This window comes from Quercus suber, unplaced genomic scaffold (genome assembly GCF_002906115.3).
Source record: "Quercus suber isolate HL8 unplaced genomic scaffold, Cork oak 2.0 scaffold_406, whole genome shotgun sequence".
NCBI lineage: Eukaryota > Viridiplantae > Streptophyta > Magnoliopsida > Fagales > Fagaceae > Quercus > Quercus suber.
In genome coordinates this window covers 376,329-393,939 of record NW_027069857.1, presented here as the reverse complement: position 1 = coordinate 393,939, position 17,611 = coordinate 376,329, and the positions used below count along the sequence as shown (strand labels likewise).

At 41.1% G+C, this 17,611-nt stretch overlaps 1 protein-coding gene across 1 annotated transcript; it reads right to left on the bottom strand.

The window, feature by feature from the left end:
* Positions 1–10,863: 10,863 nt before the first annotated feature.
* Positions 10,864–11,733, bottom strand: LOC136062357 (uncharacterized). The gene has a single exon (XM_065761309.1). It carries the CDS (start codon positions 11,731–11,733, stop codon positions 10,864–10,866), a length of 870 nt encoding a protein of 289 aa, XP_065617381.1.
* Between the last annotated feature and the right edge of the window lie 5,878 nt (positions 11,734–17,611).

Genomic DNA, 17,611 nt, shown 5'->3' with positions numbered 1-17,611 from the left:
TCTTTGAAGGTCGTTGATAGTAACTTCCTTCTTGGATTTGGTAAATCTTTTGTAGATTTGTTCCAAATCAACTTTGGGTTCTTGAAGCTTAGTTTCAGGTTTACTGGTTTCCTTAACTAAGGTTCTCTTGAATTCTGTAAGCTTTTGAGCTTTGGTAACTGGGTCTTCGATCTGTTCTATGAGATCCAAGAGGAGTTCTTCTTCCTTAGAAAGAACATTGATAGTTTTGTTCCTGCAACAACTATCCATGCATGGTATGGGTTCATCTGGGCCACTAGAGGTGCTAGAAGAAACTCTAGAGGGTTCTGAGGATGACTGGTAGATCTGACGAATCTCACTACTAGATGATTCACTTTCTGAGTGGTTAAGTTCTAGGAGCTTAAAGATTTCATCTTTTCCGGCTTGGTAACTAACGAGGGTATTGATAAGGGTTTTAGCCTTAGCTTTACACTCTTTTCTGAAATGACCTTTCTTGCCACAGTTAAAGCATTTTCTCGATGCTTTGGTTATGAACTTTCCTGTGGATTTAGATTTACCTTTCTTATAGAAATCATCCTTGCTGTACTTCTGTTTTCTATAATACTTGGCTTTGGTTTTCTTCCTATGGAAATGTTCAGAGGATTCCTTGCCTCTGTATTTGGATTTTCTTTTAGGAAGGATGGAAGGTAAGCCATACTGTGTACAAAAGTTTCCTACTTCGTACTTGGCTTTGCCTTTGTTAGCTTTGCTTTGGATTTTGAGATCTCTGCACATCTTCATTCCTTCACTTCGAATGGTGCTATAGATGTCTCCATAGGTTAGGTTATCATAATCTATGACACTTAAGGGGTTGCACAGGGTTTCTTTAACATTTTCTCCAAAAAGGGTAGGTAAACCATTGATGAACTTCTCTTTCCAAAATGGGGAGTTGCAATCACTTCTGTGCATGACTCTGGTAGTAAACACATCTTCGTACCACCTAAAGTCTCCAAGAGTTTTACATCTAAGGTTACTCAACTGGTCATAAATCCTAGATGTAATGTTACTGGGTTTTCCTACGAAGTGTTTCATGATCGTATAGACCAGGGTATTGACTCCGTCAGGGATACCACTATTTCTTTCTGTGTCAAAGATGGGGAGTCCTTCCTCATCTTTTTGGATAGCATGTCTAATGTCTTCCCTAGACTCTTCTGTAAGGCAATTGTTCCACCATTGGATGAGTTTACCTGTAAATCCTAAGGAAATAAGTCCTATGACCTCAGTATGGGTGTGTCTTTCACTGATGTAGTTGTTGGCTACCATGGTCATATGCTGGAGTTTGTTCAGGATTTCTTGTTCAGACAAACCATCTATGTTCCATTCATAGAGTTTACTTGAAGTGACTGAGAATTGGTTACTAAGATTCCTTTCCTCGAACTGGAGGTCAGGGGGTGTGGGTCTGGGATACCAATTTCTGGTTAGGCTAGTAGGGTTTACCTTTGGATGGGTAAGCCTTTTAACCTCTAAATTTCTAAACTGGCTTTCTAGGTGTTCTATCTCTTTTTCATTGTCTGAGGAGGTTCTACTAGAACTACTAGAAGCTGTGTGGATGTCTAAAACAACTAATCTGTTGGTTTGAAGACGGGGATCAACACTGGTTGAAGTACTAACAGGTGGAGGGGTGACTGGTTCCTTCTTCACTAGTTCTTCAAGCTTTTGGTTGACTATTTCTAAGGCTGTTTTGTCCTTAGATCTAAGGCTGGGTTGCTTAGTTGTAGGGAGCTTGACTAAAGGCTTCTCTAGAGCTTTGATAGGTTTGTTAGGGCTTCCTGGTTGGGGAACGACCTTACTATCTATTCTGTCTTCGATCCTGTCAAGCTATTTTCCTATAACACCTAGGCATTGGTTGGTGTAGTTGTTTTGCTTTATGACCTTCTTTACTACCGTTTCTTCTTGAGTGGTAGGGGTTTTGAAGGGAGAGGGAACTAGATCTGTTCCACGGTGGTTGAAGACAATGGCTTCCTGAGGTGGACGGTGTGATCTAGCAACTTCTAGGGGTTTGGTGTTACCACTAGCATCCTTGCTAGGGGGTTTTGTCCAATTGGTTTTGGTGAGAACACAGGATTTCTTGTGCCACTCAAAATGGTTTTCAAAGTATTCAAAGAAAGGAACACTACTAGATATCTCTTTCATGAATGTTTTCCAATTTTGGAGAACTTCTTTCTTTTGTTCAAGGGTATGGTTGGCTCTATAGGCTTCTCTTTTGAGTCTGTTTTCTTCTGACTCAAACTCCTTGCCTAAGGCATCCATATCAGGAGTGAATTCTTTCCTGATAACCATAAGCTGGTAATCAATTCTAGGTTTCTGCTGGAAAGGATCTTGGAGTTCCTGTTGGTAGGGATTTACCATATCAGTACCTGTTGGTGATGGGGGTTTTTGACTCTTCTTTTCTTCCTCATCAACAACTGAGTCTTGTCGGGCTGTGTAGCAGGGTGTGCTAACCTGAGATTTGGTCTGGACACCTTGGAGCTCTAGATCTAGGTCTCTTCTAGACTTAGGAAATGGTGCTAGAGGTCTAGATGTACTACACTGGGATGCAGGTCTATCTCTAAGAGCGATAGGGAACTGTGGGAGGCTTTGGTGTAGATCTGCTGGTGATCTAAACCTAAGTTCATCATATCCTAAAGGGGAATATGAGGGTGAACCTACTGGTGGTCTGAATCTAGAATGGTCAAAACTTAGTCTAACCTTACCATTGGCTAGCTGTTGGACAAAGTCTAGATCAGGATTTCGGGCTGGATTTTGAATCTGATGAGTGAAATTCTCATTTTCAATCATCTAGTCTGTAGGGAAAGTAACCTGTGACCATTTCAGGGTTTTGGGAACCTGAATGTTAGATCTGGTGTCTGTGGTCTGGATCAAGGTAGTTTCTCCTTTTACTCTTTTGTCAAGTGCTTGAACATTGAAGTTCGTCCTCATGCACTTGTAATATACTCTATATATCAAGGCCAATTGTCTGACTCCGGGTAACACTAGGGTACCATGGGTCTTGATATTGAGGGTGAGGGTTTTCATAACATGTGGGTCTTCAAGAGCCACTGAGAAGTTGGGAAAGTAGTCAAAATGGACTGGTCCATTACTAAGACTGGTTTCAATGGTTCTTAAGAGGCTGTCATTAAACCTTATATGACGAGTATCTTTAAGGGCCATAAGGATGGAAGTATTTAATCCTTCTCTGATTAAAGGTTTAACTCCAACTTGGACTAAACCTATGTGGATAAAATTATATCCATCTTTCATGTGTCCTACCAGGGTTGCTTCAGGTAACAAGTAGCACGTCTCGTACTCCTTGTTGATACTGTAAACCTGTTCTATGGTTCGGACATGGTAACTGGTTTTAAAAGCATTCTTAAGGGTCCAAGAAGATTTGTAGATCTTGTTGGTGTGAACCTTGGGAATGTTCCACTCTCCTAGTTTTAGATCTAGATCTGACAACTCTTAATTCTCCGAATTAATTACACCATCTGACTGGGGAATCTCTGGGAGGGATGTACTGGGTGACCTAATGCTGGTAGAAGAGTTACTTCTAAACAATCTTCTCATACTTATGATTAAAAGCCTAGTTAAACAATCACAACCTAATTACCTTTAACTTCAAACTTCTGGATCTATCCTTAGATCTGAAACAGGGTGTACACAAAGACAATCGCCTAATCACGTGCAACTCAACTTCCTACTGCCACGATCCTTACTCTGAGATAACTCCCTTTCGCTCACGCCTTACCCGTCGGGATTTATTGTTTGATGCGGGACACACACTCAGCCTGGGATTTACTGGACTTACTGGGTTGACAACGGCACAGATCACGGTCTTACAAGTCTCAACAGTACACATCTGCAACAAATTGGATTGATAAAAACAGAAACAAGAAGAAGCAGATAACTGGAAAACAATTGATCAACATGAACAAATAATCAATGAATAAAAGCAGATAGATAGGAGGCTCAGCCTTCCAACAAAAAGGGTAACAGTAACAATAGATCTGGAAGAGATGATGGGTAGTAACTGAAGAGTTATCAGGATGTAGATGTAAAATAATGTGAAACAGTTAGGAGATAACATATATATAATTCAAAATAATGATAATAAATGGACAAAATAATGGATAACTGTGGCGGTAGAACCTGCCAACTTGATTAATTGAAAATAAACTGTAACTTATAACACGATCGGCCAAAACTTGGCTCTGATACCAAAAGGGGGGAAGTTACAAGAGATGGGTTCTTGCCATTTGTATGAGGAAATATAAAGGGTACAGGTTACAAATGTAAACTGGGATACAAGATAAAACTGCCATCTGATTACAAGCTTAGGGGTTGTAATGAGAGGGGAGGATTTATGAAGTGTTTTGCTGGGTTGGGCTAAAGACTTCAGCGGACCTAAAATTAGACCTTCAAATTTTTGGACCTCCTTTTTGGAACCTGCTTCAGACTGGAGAGGAGGGTGCCTTATATAGAGGAAGGGAGCATCAGATACTACTGAAGGCTGCTGGAAATCCGGAGGGTAAATTACTTTAACTCGGGTGAAAAATCATTTCAGCCGAAAGCAAACAGTAAAACCATGAATTTCTGTCCGGGTACTGTAGAGTGAACAGTAACGGTCACTGTACATGAACAGTACTTTGTCCCCTTACTTTTTAGAATCACTGTTCATCTTTACTATTTGATGAATACTAGTTTGTCCGGGTACTGTAGCTGTGCAGAATCTTGCATAGTAACCGGTTCTGGGAACTGTTCCAAATAGTGACTGGTGCTATTTGGAGAATCTAACTTCTAGAAATAAGCTACTGGGCCGAAGGAGGGGATCCTGATAATTCACTATCATCCTTTGGGCCTGCAATCCTTTTTCATTAATCAGTATCATAGCCGTACCATGAGGGAGGGCTATCATGGTCATCATGTTTATGGAAGGTGGCGAATTTGTTACAAACTCCACACCAATTTAAATCTTCATGTTCTGATGGTCGGGTAATGAAATCGCTGGGATTAGAATTGTAGTTAATCCAGCGGAGACCCATGGCTGCAGTGGAGTGGGTCCTGGTGGTGAATACAGAAATCCTTCCTGTACTTCCAACAAAATGGTAATTCTTCCACAATTCTTCAGCAACAATGGGGATTACATTGCTGAAATGGGTCCTCCAACATTCAGCAAGGCTATGGGGTTTACTGTAGTCAAGATAAGTGTTTCCCTCATACCAAGGTCCTTGGTGGTTATAACCATTAATAAGCACCAAATGTTTTGATGGTATGACATCCATCCAGTTGCTACCGTCCCATTGTGGGAGAGTGCTCCAGCATCTGATCGACGCAAAGGGACTCCTGACTTTGGTGACAACTTGTTGATTGATTTGTGGCAGCTGAATAATCTGGCCTTGGTGAGTTAGTTTAATCAATCTGATAAAACCATACTCAAACATTCGTGAGAGCCAGCTGGAGTTTCTGTCTACTTCATCATCATCGTATCCATCTTCATAATTGATTATGAGACCAGGAAAAGGGTGTGTGTTTTCATAAACCCTCTGGCTGCTCCCAAAATATTCTTCCTAAGTAGATTGTGTCAATGCCCGATCTACTGAGGTTTCAGGATCATCGTCAGATTCACCAACCATTGGGAAGCGGGTGGTGACCAGTATCCTGAAGTGTTCACACCATTGGTCAAATGATCCGAACATGATTGGGCAACCCAGAATTTGATTTTGTATTTCTGGGGGCAACTCGGCAACAACACTTCTTAGGCTAGCTTGAGCCTTAAGGCTAAACTTTGCATAATCAGTGCCCATAATAGTCATTTTCTCCATTGAATGGATATCCTCTTTGCCAAAGAGTTGACTAGTTAAGATCTCGTTTCCAATTTCAAGGTTAACTAGATGGATTTCCAGGGCTTGAAGAGCTGTTTGGAAACGACTGTATTTGTTTAGGCTCCATGCATACTGAAGATTATCAAGGATGCATTTAGTGGAAGGTGGTAGGGCTTGGAATGCTCCTTTTTTCCATTGTAGGCCTTCTGATACAACTTCCTGTAAAGTAATAGCAAGGTTACCACTGGAGTATGTCACCTCTGCTGGGACATAATCCTGATGGGATGTTGATCCTCCGCGGTTTCCCTTAGAGGATGCACCTTCATGCATTACAAAAGGAGAAGTTCCTACTGCGGGAATCCTTTTGTCTTGAGGATAGCCCGATGCCGGTGCTTTCCCTTTGTTCCTCTTCTCTGCTGAAGAAGTCAACTTACGCCACATTGTAGTGGAATAAGATTTTTGCTCTTTTCCCTGCCAAGGATGAATAACATGAATTTGCATGGTTTTGAAAATATTTTTAGCCAATGCATGCAATGTTATGGAGCAAATGCTTTTTTGTAAAAATTTATTAATAATGAATGAATTGATGGATTTGGATGGACCAATTTCATTGGCTTTATGAGAAAGAGATGTTTTGGAACTAATAAGGTTAAGGGTCTTAGATACAGCGACATCCTGGAGAGCACTAATATCTCTCGGTTCTGGGCTTCTAAGAAACTTATACACACATATATATATATATATATATGTATCCCAGAAGAAGGATTGCAAGCTCTAAGGACGACATAGAATCCTCCTGTGAAAATATCGTGTTTCACTCCTTCTGAATAGTAGTTCATATCTAGAAGATAGAGTTTCTCATGGCATCAGTCACTATTTGAAACAGTACCCAGGCCCGGTTATTATGCAAGATTTTGCACAGGAACAGTACCCGGATAAATCACTATTCCTCAAACAGTAAAGATGAACAGTGATTCTGAAAAGCAAGGGGACAAAACACTATTCATGTACAGTGACCGTTACTGTTCACTCTACAGTACCCAGACAAAAATCACGGATTTACTGTTTGCTTTCGGCTGAAATGATTATTCTCCTGAGTTAAAGCATTTTACCCTCCGAATTTCTAGCAATCTTCAGCAGGATCCGATGCTCCCTTCCTCTATATAAGGCAGCCTCATCTCTAGTCTGAAGCAGGACCAATTTTAGCAAAGTCTGCTACTACACCTCAGCTTAGGTCTAGTTCAGTCTCTAAAAGGTACAGGTTACTGAACTAGAGACTGAACTAGACCTAAGCTGAGGTGTAGTAGCAGACTTTGCTAAAATTGGTCCTGTTTCAGACTGGAGAAGAAGCTGCCTTATATAGAGGAAGGGAGCATCTGGAACTGCTGAAGATTGCTGGAAATCTGGAGGGTAAAATGCTTTTACTTCGGGTGAATAATTATTTCAGCCGAAAGCAAACAGTAAATCTGTGATTTCTGTCTGAGTACTGTAGAGTGAACAGTAACGGTCACTGTACATGAATAGTGTTTTGTCCCCTTGCTTTTCAGAATCACTGTTCATCGTTACTGTTTGAGGAATAGTGACTTGTCCGGGTACTGCTCTTGTGCAGAATCTTGCATAGTAACCGGGTCTGGGAACTGTTCCAAATAGTGAGTTATTTGGAGAATCTAATCTTCATCCAGATTGTAACCATCATAAGGATCTTGGGAATCCTGGAATGGGCCAAATGGATATTTGTTGACTGAGGCTGCAGAAGAGGTAGGAGAACCCTTCTCTTGTGATTCTAACTTCTCTGCTTGGCTCTGAATCTGCTGGGTAAGATCTTTTAATTCTTTGCTAGATTTTCCGGAGATCTGGACGGAGTCTAGGCTTGACTGAGATCTTGTATTATAAGGGATGGTTTTTTGAACTGGGAAAGGGAAGTCTTTATACATTTTGCGGATGACTTCATTGAACCTGAAGCTATCCCACCATTTTACTGAGAATTCCCTGTCAAGTAGGTTGGAGTTGATTGCATAATTCCACATGCTTATCCAGTGGATCCTGTACATGACTGTCATGTGCAAAATTGCCGGAAACTGGGAGCCATGTGTTGAGACTGGGAACCTGGAGCTGAAATACCTGAGGGCTTCTTGTAAAGGTTCTGGGAAGATTTGGGGAATCGAACCAAACATTTCCCACCACTTTAGGAACCATGAAGGTATCGGGCCCTTGAAACTTTTATCAAACATTATAAACCAGGAATGATCGAAGTCCTGATTTTGGTAGAAGAGGATTTTCTCAAAGGCGTCCATGTAGTCATAGTAGCTATACTGGAGTTCTGTGAGTCCTTTGGTGTCTGTGAGAGTTTTGAGGAGGGAGGGATGTTGTCCCCACTCAACACAACTAACAAAACCTTTGACAATGAATTTGTGGTAGAGAACCTGTGAAGGGTCTCTTTTGTTCATGATGTTTTCTATACGAACAGACTTTTCTTGAATAAGGATGCTTTTGTAGAATCTGATATTTTTCCCTGGGCTTTTTGGGAGGAAGTGCCAACCGTTGGGTAAAATTTCCATGGCCAGGGCTAGGGGATCTGTTATATGGACCAAATGAGGTTCAATATAAGAGATATGCTGGACAAATGGTTTTTTGATATAACAAGAGTTGGATTGCCTAGTTTGGTAGGAAGGCTTTTGGGGTACAACGCAGCCTAAAGGGTCTTCAACAGTGTATGAGGTAATTTGCTTAGGGGGAGGGGAGGCTAAGGCCAAGCTATAACTGGGATGGCTTTGGGATGGTCTTTGGTAGTTAGGTCTTGGGATGGTAGAGACAACATATCTGTTGGCCATAGAAGAGGCAGAGATTGGAACTAACTGATGACCAGGAGGGTTCTTTGCCTGACTGGTACTTGAGGTAGTTTGCTGTCTAGGAAGTTTTGGAGGTTGGGGTTGTATGGGCTTTTTCCCCGACATCTTGGGTTTGACACTGCAAAAATTCACGGGTTAGGAAGTCAGGGATACTATTTTGAGTTCCTTCTATGAATTCAATGTCAAAATCAAAAACTGATAAGATAGCTTGCCATCGTGCAAAAATATGTTTTGATGCAATGTTTTGGACGTCTTTTTCTAAAACATGTTTTGCAGATTTGCAATCAATTCTTATTAAAAACTTTTGATTCAAAAGATCACTTTGAAATTTTGAAATGCATAGTACTATAGATAAAATTTCTTTTTTAATAGTACTATAATTAAGCTGTGTGGGAGTCCAAATTCCTGAATGGAAACAGACAATCTGTTCAGGGGAAGTGGGACTAGCACGCTGAAGGAGAATGCCACCGTAACCAATGTTAGAGGCATCAGTCTGAACAATCTTGAAGGAATTTTCTGATGGGATTCCTAGACAAGGGAGAGACTTGACATATCTCTTGGTTGCTTGGACAATGGCAGTATGATTTGGGGTCCAAGGAGGAGGATTAGCACGAAGTCTATCAAAAAGAGGTTTGCATTGTTGCCTAAGATTTTGATAGAAGTCTGCTATGTAATTGAGAGATCCTAGAAATCTTTGAAGCTGGGTTTTTTCTAGGATTTCATCAGGAAACTTGTCGGCAAATTGGATGGCTCTATCAATGGGTTTGATGACACCATGGTGGATATCAAAACCTAAGAACCTAACTTTTGTTTAGAACAGTTTGATTTTTGGAGCTGAAACGACAAGACCATTGAGCTTGATTGTGTAGAGGAATGCTCTTAGGTGCTTTCTGTGTTGGTCCAGGGATTCTGAGAAGATGAGAACATCATCAATGTACACAATAATGTGGCTGGAGAATGGATTGAATATTTCATTCATGATGTTCTGGAATTCAGAAGGTGCATTTTTGAGACCAAAGGGCATTACATTCCATTCATAATGGCCGAAGGGTGTGGTGAAGGCTGTCTTATACCTATCAGACTCTGTGATTTGTATTTGCCAAAAACCACTCTTCATGTCAAACTTGCTGAATATCACTGCTTTACTAAGCCTGTTGACTAAGTCTCTTTTGTTTGGGATTGGATACCTTATCCATTCTAAGACTTTGTTAAGGGGCTTGTAATTGATGACTAATCTAGGAACACCTCTCTTAATCTCAGCGTTTTTCTGGACATAAAAGGCTGAACAAGACCAAGGGGACTTAGATTTTCTGATGATTCCCTTTTTGAGGAGATCCTCAATTTCAGCTCTACAGGTATCCATGAGCTCTTGGTTCATTTGGATAGGTCGGGCTTTAGTTGGGATGTCCGTTTCTTGGAAATCTTTGACATAAGGGAGAGCGACATCGGGTCGCTTCCTATGCCAGAAGGCTGTTGGGAGATCAGAACAGACTTCCTGTCTTAGTTTTTCTTCAAACTTCCTGATCTTTTGTTGGGTATTTTTGCAAGCTAGTTGTTCCTCAATCCTCTTGTATTTCAAATCATCTTGAAGGTGATTGAGATGGTGAGTTTTGGCTTTTATAAGGCTAAGGGTCTTAGATACAGCAACTTCCTGAAGAGTACTAATATCTCTTGGTTCAGTGCCTCTAAGAAACTTAAACTTAACTGGTTGGCCAAAAGGATGGGTAGTGATTCCCTCACTATCCGTGGTGAAAGGGTACAACAGACACATAAAGGGATTTCCTAATATCACTCTATCTGTCATGTTTTTGACGAGGACAAATGTGGTTTTGAAGCATGCATTGTCCTGGCATACATGGGCTTTGGGTATTTTGAATTCAATTTGCATTTTACCACCACTTGCAGAAGTTAACCTTTCTCTGGTCTTTCTGAAGTACCTAGTGGGAATGATTCCTTCTTGAATGCAATTGAGATCAGCACCTGAATCTATCAAGGCGATGGTCTCGAATTCAAAATCTTTGCTTATGACAATCCTGACTTTGGAATGCCACTTTTGGAAGTTAATCCTACTGATGGTTACCAAGAACTTGTCATTAGATGGGATAGGGTCTTGATCTGGAACCATATCTGTAGTTGGGTTAACTGTCTTTAACTTCATCATCAGAAGGGTTCTGGTATGAGGTTCCTTCCTCATTGCCTCAATGAGAAGTATTTTCCAGATTCTTTAATCTTTGATCAAGGAAATTGTGATCAACCCTAAGGATGGTTAGTTCTTGCTTAAGGGTTCTAACCTCGGACTTGGTTTCCTTGATTTCCTTTTGAAGGTCGTTGACTGTAACTTCCTTCTTGGATTTGGTAAATCTTTTGTAGATTTGTTCCAAATCAACTTTGGGTTCTTGAAGCTTAGTTTCAGGTTTACTGGTTTCCTTAACTAAGGTTCTCTTAAACTCTGTAAGCTTCTGAGCTTTGGTGACTGGGTCTTTGATCTGTTCTATGAGATCTAAGAGGAGCTCTTCTTGCTTAGAGAGAACATTGATAGTTTTGTTCCTACAACAACTATCCATGCAAGCTATAGCTTCATTTGAGCTACTAGAGGTGTTGGAAGAAACTCTAGAGGATTCAGAGGATGACTGGTAGATCTGACGAATCTTACTGCTAGAAGTCTCACTATCTGAGTGGTTGAGTTTTAGGAGTTTAAAGATTTCATCTTTTCCTGCTTGGTCACTAATGAGGGTATTGATAAGGGTTTTGGCCTTAGCTTTACACTTTTTTCTTAAATGACCTTTCTTTCCACAGTTGAAGCATTTTCCTGATGCTTTGGGTATGAATTTACCTGTGGATTTGGATTTACCTTTCTTATAGAAATCATCTTTGCTATACTTCTGCTTTCTATAATACTTGGCTTTGGTTTTCTTCCTATGAAAATGCTCAGAGGTTTCCTTGCCTCTGTATTTGGATTTTCTCTTAGGAAGGATGGAAGGTAAGCCATACTGTGTACAAAAGTCTTCGACTTCGTACTTGGCTTTTCCTTTGTTGGCTTTGCTCTGGATTTTGAGATCTCTGTACATCTTCATTCCTTCACTTCAGATGATGCTATAGATGTCTCCATAGGTTAGGTTATCATAATCTATGATACCTAAAGGGTTACACAGGGTTTCTTTAACCTTTTCTCCAAAAAGGGTAGGTAAACCATTGATGAACTTCTCCTTCCAAAATGGAGAGTTGCAATCACTTCTGTGCATAACTCTGGTAGTAAACACATCTTCGTACCACCTAAAGTCTCCAAGGGTTTTACATCTAAGGTTACTCAACTGATCGTAAATCCTAGATGTGATGTTGCTAGGTTTTCCTACGAAGTGTTTCATGATCGTATAGACTAAGGTATTGACCCCGTCGGGAATACCTCTACCTAATTCGGTGTCAAAGATGGGGAGACCTTCCTCATCTTTCTGGACAGCATGCTTGATGTCTTCCCTAGATTCTTCTGTAAGGCAATTGTTCCACCATTGGAGGAGTTTACGAATCCTAAGGAAATGAGTCCTATGACCTCAGTATGGGAATGTCCTTCACTGATGTAGTTGTTGGCTACCATGGTCATATGTTGGAGTTTGTTCAGTATTTCCTGTTCAGACAAACCATCTATGTTCCATTCATAGAGTTTTCCTGAAGAGACTGAAAACTGGTTACTTAGGTTCCTTTCCTCGAACTGGAGGTCAGGGGGTGTAGGTCTAGGATACCAATTTCTGGTCAGGCTAGTAGGGGTTACCTTTGGATGGGTAAGCCTTTTCACTTCTAAGTTCCTGAACTGGCTTTCTAAGTGTGCTATCTCCTTGTCATTGTCTGAGGAGGTTCTGCTAGAACTGCTAGAAGCTGTATGGACGTTTAAAGCAACTAATCTGTTGGTTTCAAGATGGGGATCAACACTGGTTGAAGTGCTAACTGGTGAAGGGGTGACTGGTTCCTTCTTCACTAGTTTTTCAAGCTTTTGGTTGACTATTTCTAAGGCTGTTTTATCCTTAGACCTAAGGCTGGGTTGCTTAGTTGTGGGGAGCTTGACTAGAGGCTTCTCTATGGCTTTGATAGGTTTGCTAGGGTTTCCTGGCTGGGGAATAACCTTGCTGTCTACCTTGTCTTCTATCCTATCAAGCTGTTTTCCTATAACACCTAAACACTGGTTGGTGTAGTTGTTTTGCTCTATGACTTTCTTCACTACCGTTTCTTCTTGAGTGGTAGGGGTTTTGAAGGGAGAGGCAACTAGATCTGTTCCACGGTGGTTAAAGACTATGGCTTCCTACGGTGGATGGTGAGATCTAACAACTTCTGGGGGTTTGGGCTTGCCACTAGCATCCTTGCTAGGGGGTTTTGTCCAATTGGTTTTGGTGAGAACACAAGACTTTTTGTGCCACTCAAAATGGTTCTCAAAGTATTCAAAGAAAGGGACATTACTGGATATCTCTTTCATGAATGTTGTCCAATTTTTGAGAACTTCTTTCTTTTGTTCAAGGGTATGGTTGGCTCTATAGGCTTCTCTTTTGAGTCTGTTCTCTTTTGACTCAAACTCTTTGCCTAGGGCATCCATATCAGGAGTGAAGTCTTTCCTGATAACCTTGAGTTCATAATCTATTTCAGGCTCTTGCTGAAACGGATCTTGGGATTCCTGTTGGTAGGGATTTACCATATCACTACTTGTTGGTGATGGAGGTTTCTGACTTTTCTTTTCTTCCTCATCAACAACTGAATCTTGTCTGGCTGTGTAGCAGGGTGTGCTAACCTGGGATCTGGTCTGGACACCTTGGAGCTCTAGATCTAAGTCTCTTCTAGACTTGGGAAAAGGAGCTAGAGGTCTGGATGTACTACACTGGGATGCAGGTTTATCTCTTAAAGGGATAGGGAACTGCGGGAGGCTTTGGTGTAGATCTACTGGGGATCTAAACCTAAGATCATCATATCCTGATAGGGAGTATGAAGGTGAACCTACTGGTGGTCTGAATCTAGAATGGTCGAAACTTAGTCTAACCGTACCATCGGCTAGCTGTTGGACAAAGTCTAGATCAGGATTCTGTGCAGGGTGTTAGGTCTGATGAGTGAAATTCTCATTTTCAATCATCCAATCTATAGGGAAAGTAACCTGTGACCATTTCAGGGTTTTGGGAACCTGAATGTTAGATCTGGTGTCTGTGGTCTGGATCAGGGTAGTTTCTCCTTTAACTCTTTTGTCAAGTGCTTGAACATTGAAGTTCGTTCTCATGCACTTATAATACACTCTGTATATCAAGGCCAACTGTCTGACTCCGGGTAACACTAGGGTACCATGGGTCTTGATATTGAGGGTAAGGGTTTTCATAACATGTGGGTCTTCAAGAGCCACTGAGAAATTGGGAAAGCAGTTAAAATGGACAGGTCCATTACTAAGACTGGTTTCTATGGTTCATAAGAGGCTGTCATTAAATCTTATATGACGAGTGTCTCTGAGGGCCATAAGGATGGAAGCATTCAATCCTTCTTTGATTAAAGGTTTAACTCCGACTTGGACTAAACCTATGTGGATAAAATTATATCCATCTTTCTTGTGTCCTACCAGGGTTGCTTCAGGTAACAAGTAGCACGTCTCGTACTCCTTGTTGATACTGTAAACCTGTTCTATGGTTCGGACATGGTAACTGGTTTTAAAGGCATTCTTAAGGGTCCAAGAAGATCTGTAGATCTTGTTGGTGGGAACCTTAGGGATGTTCCAATCTCCTAGTTTTAGATCTAGATCTGACAACTCATAATTTTCAGAATTGATTACACCATCTGACTGGGGAATCTCTGGAAGGGATGTACTGGGTGACCTAATGCTGGTAGAAGAGTTACTTCTAAACAATCTTCTCATACTCATGATTAAAAGCCTAGTTAAACAATTACAACCTAATTACCTTTAACCTCAAACTTCTGGATCTATCCTTAGATCTGAAACAGGGTATACACTAAGACAATTGCCTAATCTCGTGCAACTCAACCTCTCACTGCCACTATCCTTATTCTGAGATAACTCCCTTTCGCTCACGCCCTACCCGTCGGGACTTATTGTTTAATGTGGGACACACACTCAGCCTGGGATTTACTGGACTTACTGGGTTGACAACGGCACAGATCACGGTCTTACGCGTTTCAACAGTACACATCTGCAACAAACTGGACAGATAAAAACAGAAACAAGAAGAAGCAGATAACTGGGAAACAATTGATCAACATGAACAAATAATCAAAGAATAAGAGCAGATAGATAGGAGGCTCAGCCTTCCAACAAAAAGGGTACCAGTAATAACAGATCTGGAAGAGATGATGAATAGTAACTGAAGAGTTATCAACAAGGAGTACGAGACGTGCTACTTGTTACCTGAAGCAACCCTGGTAGGACACAAGAAAGATGGATATAATTTTATCCACATTGGTTTAGACCAGGTCGGAGTTAAACCTTTAATCAGAGAAGGATTGAATGCTTCCATCCTTATGGCCCTCAGAGACACTCGTCATATAAGATTTAATGACAGCCTCTTAGGAACCATAGAAACCAGTCTTAGTAATGGCCCTGTCCATTTTGACTGCTTTCCTAATTTTTCAGTGGCTCTTGAAGACCCACATGTTATGAAAACCCTTACCTTCAATATCAAGACCCATGGTACCTTAGTGTTACCCAGAGTCAGACAGTTGGCCTTGATTTACAGAGTGTATTATAAGTGCATGAGAACGAACTTCAATGTTTAAGCACTTGACAAAAGAGTTAAAGGAGAAACTACCCTGATCCAGACCATAGACACCAGATCTAACATTCAGGTTCCCAAAACCCTGAAATGGTCACAGGTTACTTTCCCTACAGATTGGATGATTGAAAATGAGAATTTCACTCATCAGACCCAACACCCTGCACAGAATCCTGAGCTAGACTTTGTCCAACAGCTAGCCGATGGTACGGTTAGACTAAGTTTTGACCATTCTAGATTCAGACCACCAGTAGGTTCACCTTCATACTCCCCATCAGGATATGATGATCTTAGGTTTAGATCCCCAGTAGATCTACACCAAAGCCTCCCGCAGTTCCCTATCCCTTTAAGAGATAAACCTGCATCCCAGTGTAGTACATCCAGACCTCTAGCTCCTTTTCCCAAGTCTAGAAGAGACTTAGATCTAGAGCTCCAAGGTGTCCAGACCAGATCTCAGGTTAGCACACCCTGCTACACAGCCAGACAAGATTCAGTTGTTGATGAGGAAGAAAAGAAAATTCAGAAACCTCCATCACCAACAGGTAGTGATATGGTAAATCCCTACCAACAGGAACCTCAAGATCCGTTTCAGCAAGAGCCTGAAATAGATTATGAACTCAAGGTTATCAGGAAAGACTTCACTCCTGATATGGATGCCCTAGGCAAAGAGTTTGAGTCAGAAGAAAACAGACTCAAAAGAGAAGCCTATAAAGCCAACCATACCCTTGAACAAAAAAAAGAAGTTCTCAAAAATTGGACAACATTCATGAAAGAGATATCCAGTAATGTCCCTTTTTTTGAATACTTTGAGAACCATTTTGAGTGGCACAAGAAGTCTTGTGTTCTCACCAAAACCAATTGGACAAAACCCTATAGCAAGGACGCTAGTGGCAAGCCCAAACCCCCAGAAGTTGTTAGATCTCACCATCCACAGCAGGAAGCCATAGTCTTCAACCACTGTGGAACAGATCTAGTTGCCTCTCCCTTCAAAACCCCTACCACTCAAGAAGAAACGGTAGTGAAGAAGGTCATAGAGCAAAACAACTACACCAACCAGTGTTTAGGTGTTATAGGAAAACAACTTGATAGGATAGAAGACAAGGTAGACAGCAAGGTTATTCCCCGGCCAGGAAACCCTAGCAAACCTGTCAAAGCCATAGAAAAGCCTCTTGTCAAGCTCCCCACAACTAAGCAACCCAGCCTTAGGTCTAAGGATAAAACAGCCTTAGAAATAGTCAACCAAAAGCTAGCCAATGGTACAGTTAGACTAAGTTTCGACCGTTCTAGATTCAGACCACCAGTAGGTTCACCTTCATACTCCCCATCAGGATATGATGATCTTAGGTTTAGATCCCCAGTAGATCTACACCAAAGCAGTTCCCTATCCCTTTAAGAGATAAACCTGCATCCCAGTGTAGTACATCCAGACCTCTAGCTCCTTTTCCCAAGTCTAGAAGAGACTTAGATCTAGAGCTCCAAGGTGTCCAGACCAGATCCCAGGTTAGCACACCTTGCTACACAGCCAGACAAGATTCAGTTGTTGATGAGGAAGAAAAGAAAAGTCAGAAACCTCCATCACCAACAGGTAGTGATATGGTAAATCCCTACCAACAGGAACCCCAAGATCCATTTCAGCAAGAGCCTAAAATAGATTATGAACTCAAGGTTATCAGGAAAGACTTCACTCTTGATATGGATGCCCTAGGCAAAGAGTTTGAGTCAGAAGAGAACAGACCTTTTCTAGTCAACTCTTTGGCAAAGAGGATATCCATTCAATGGATAGAAAGACTATTATGGGCACTGATTATGCAAAGTTTAGCCTTAAGGCTCAAACTATCTTAAGAAGTGCTATTGCCAACTTGCCCCCAGAAATACAAACTAATATTTTTGGTTGCAAGGCTATGTTCGAATCATTTGACCAATGGTGTGAACATTTCAGAATGCTGGTCACCACCTGCTTTCCAATGATTGGAGAATCAGATGATGATCCATGTATATATATATATATACACACATTTTAGGTTGTGTAAACTGGGATACAAACTAAAGCTGCCATCTGATTACAAGATTTTAGGTTGTAATGAGAAGGGAAAGGGCTGTGAAGTGTTTTGCTGGAACTGAGCTAAAAGACTTCAGAAGAATCTAAAATTAGGACTTTTAGGACTTGCTTCAGACTGAATGAGAGGCTGCCTTATATAGAGGA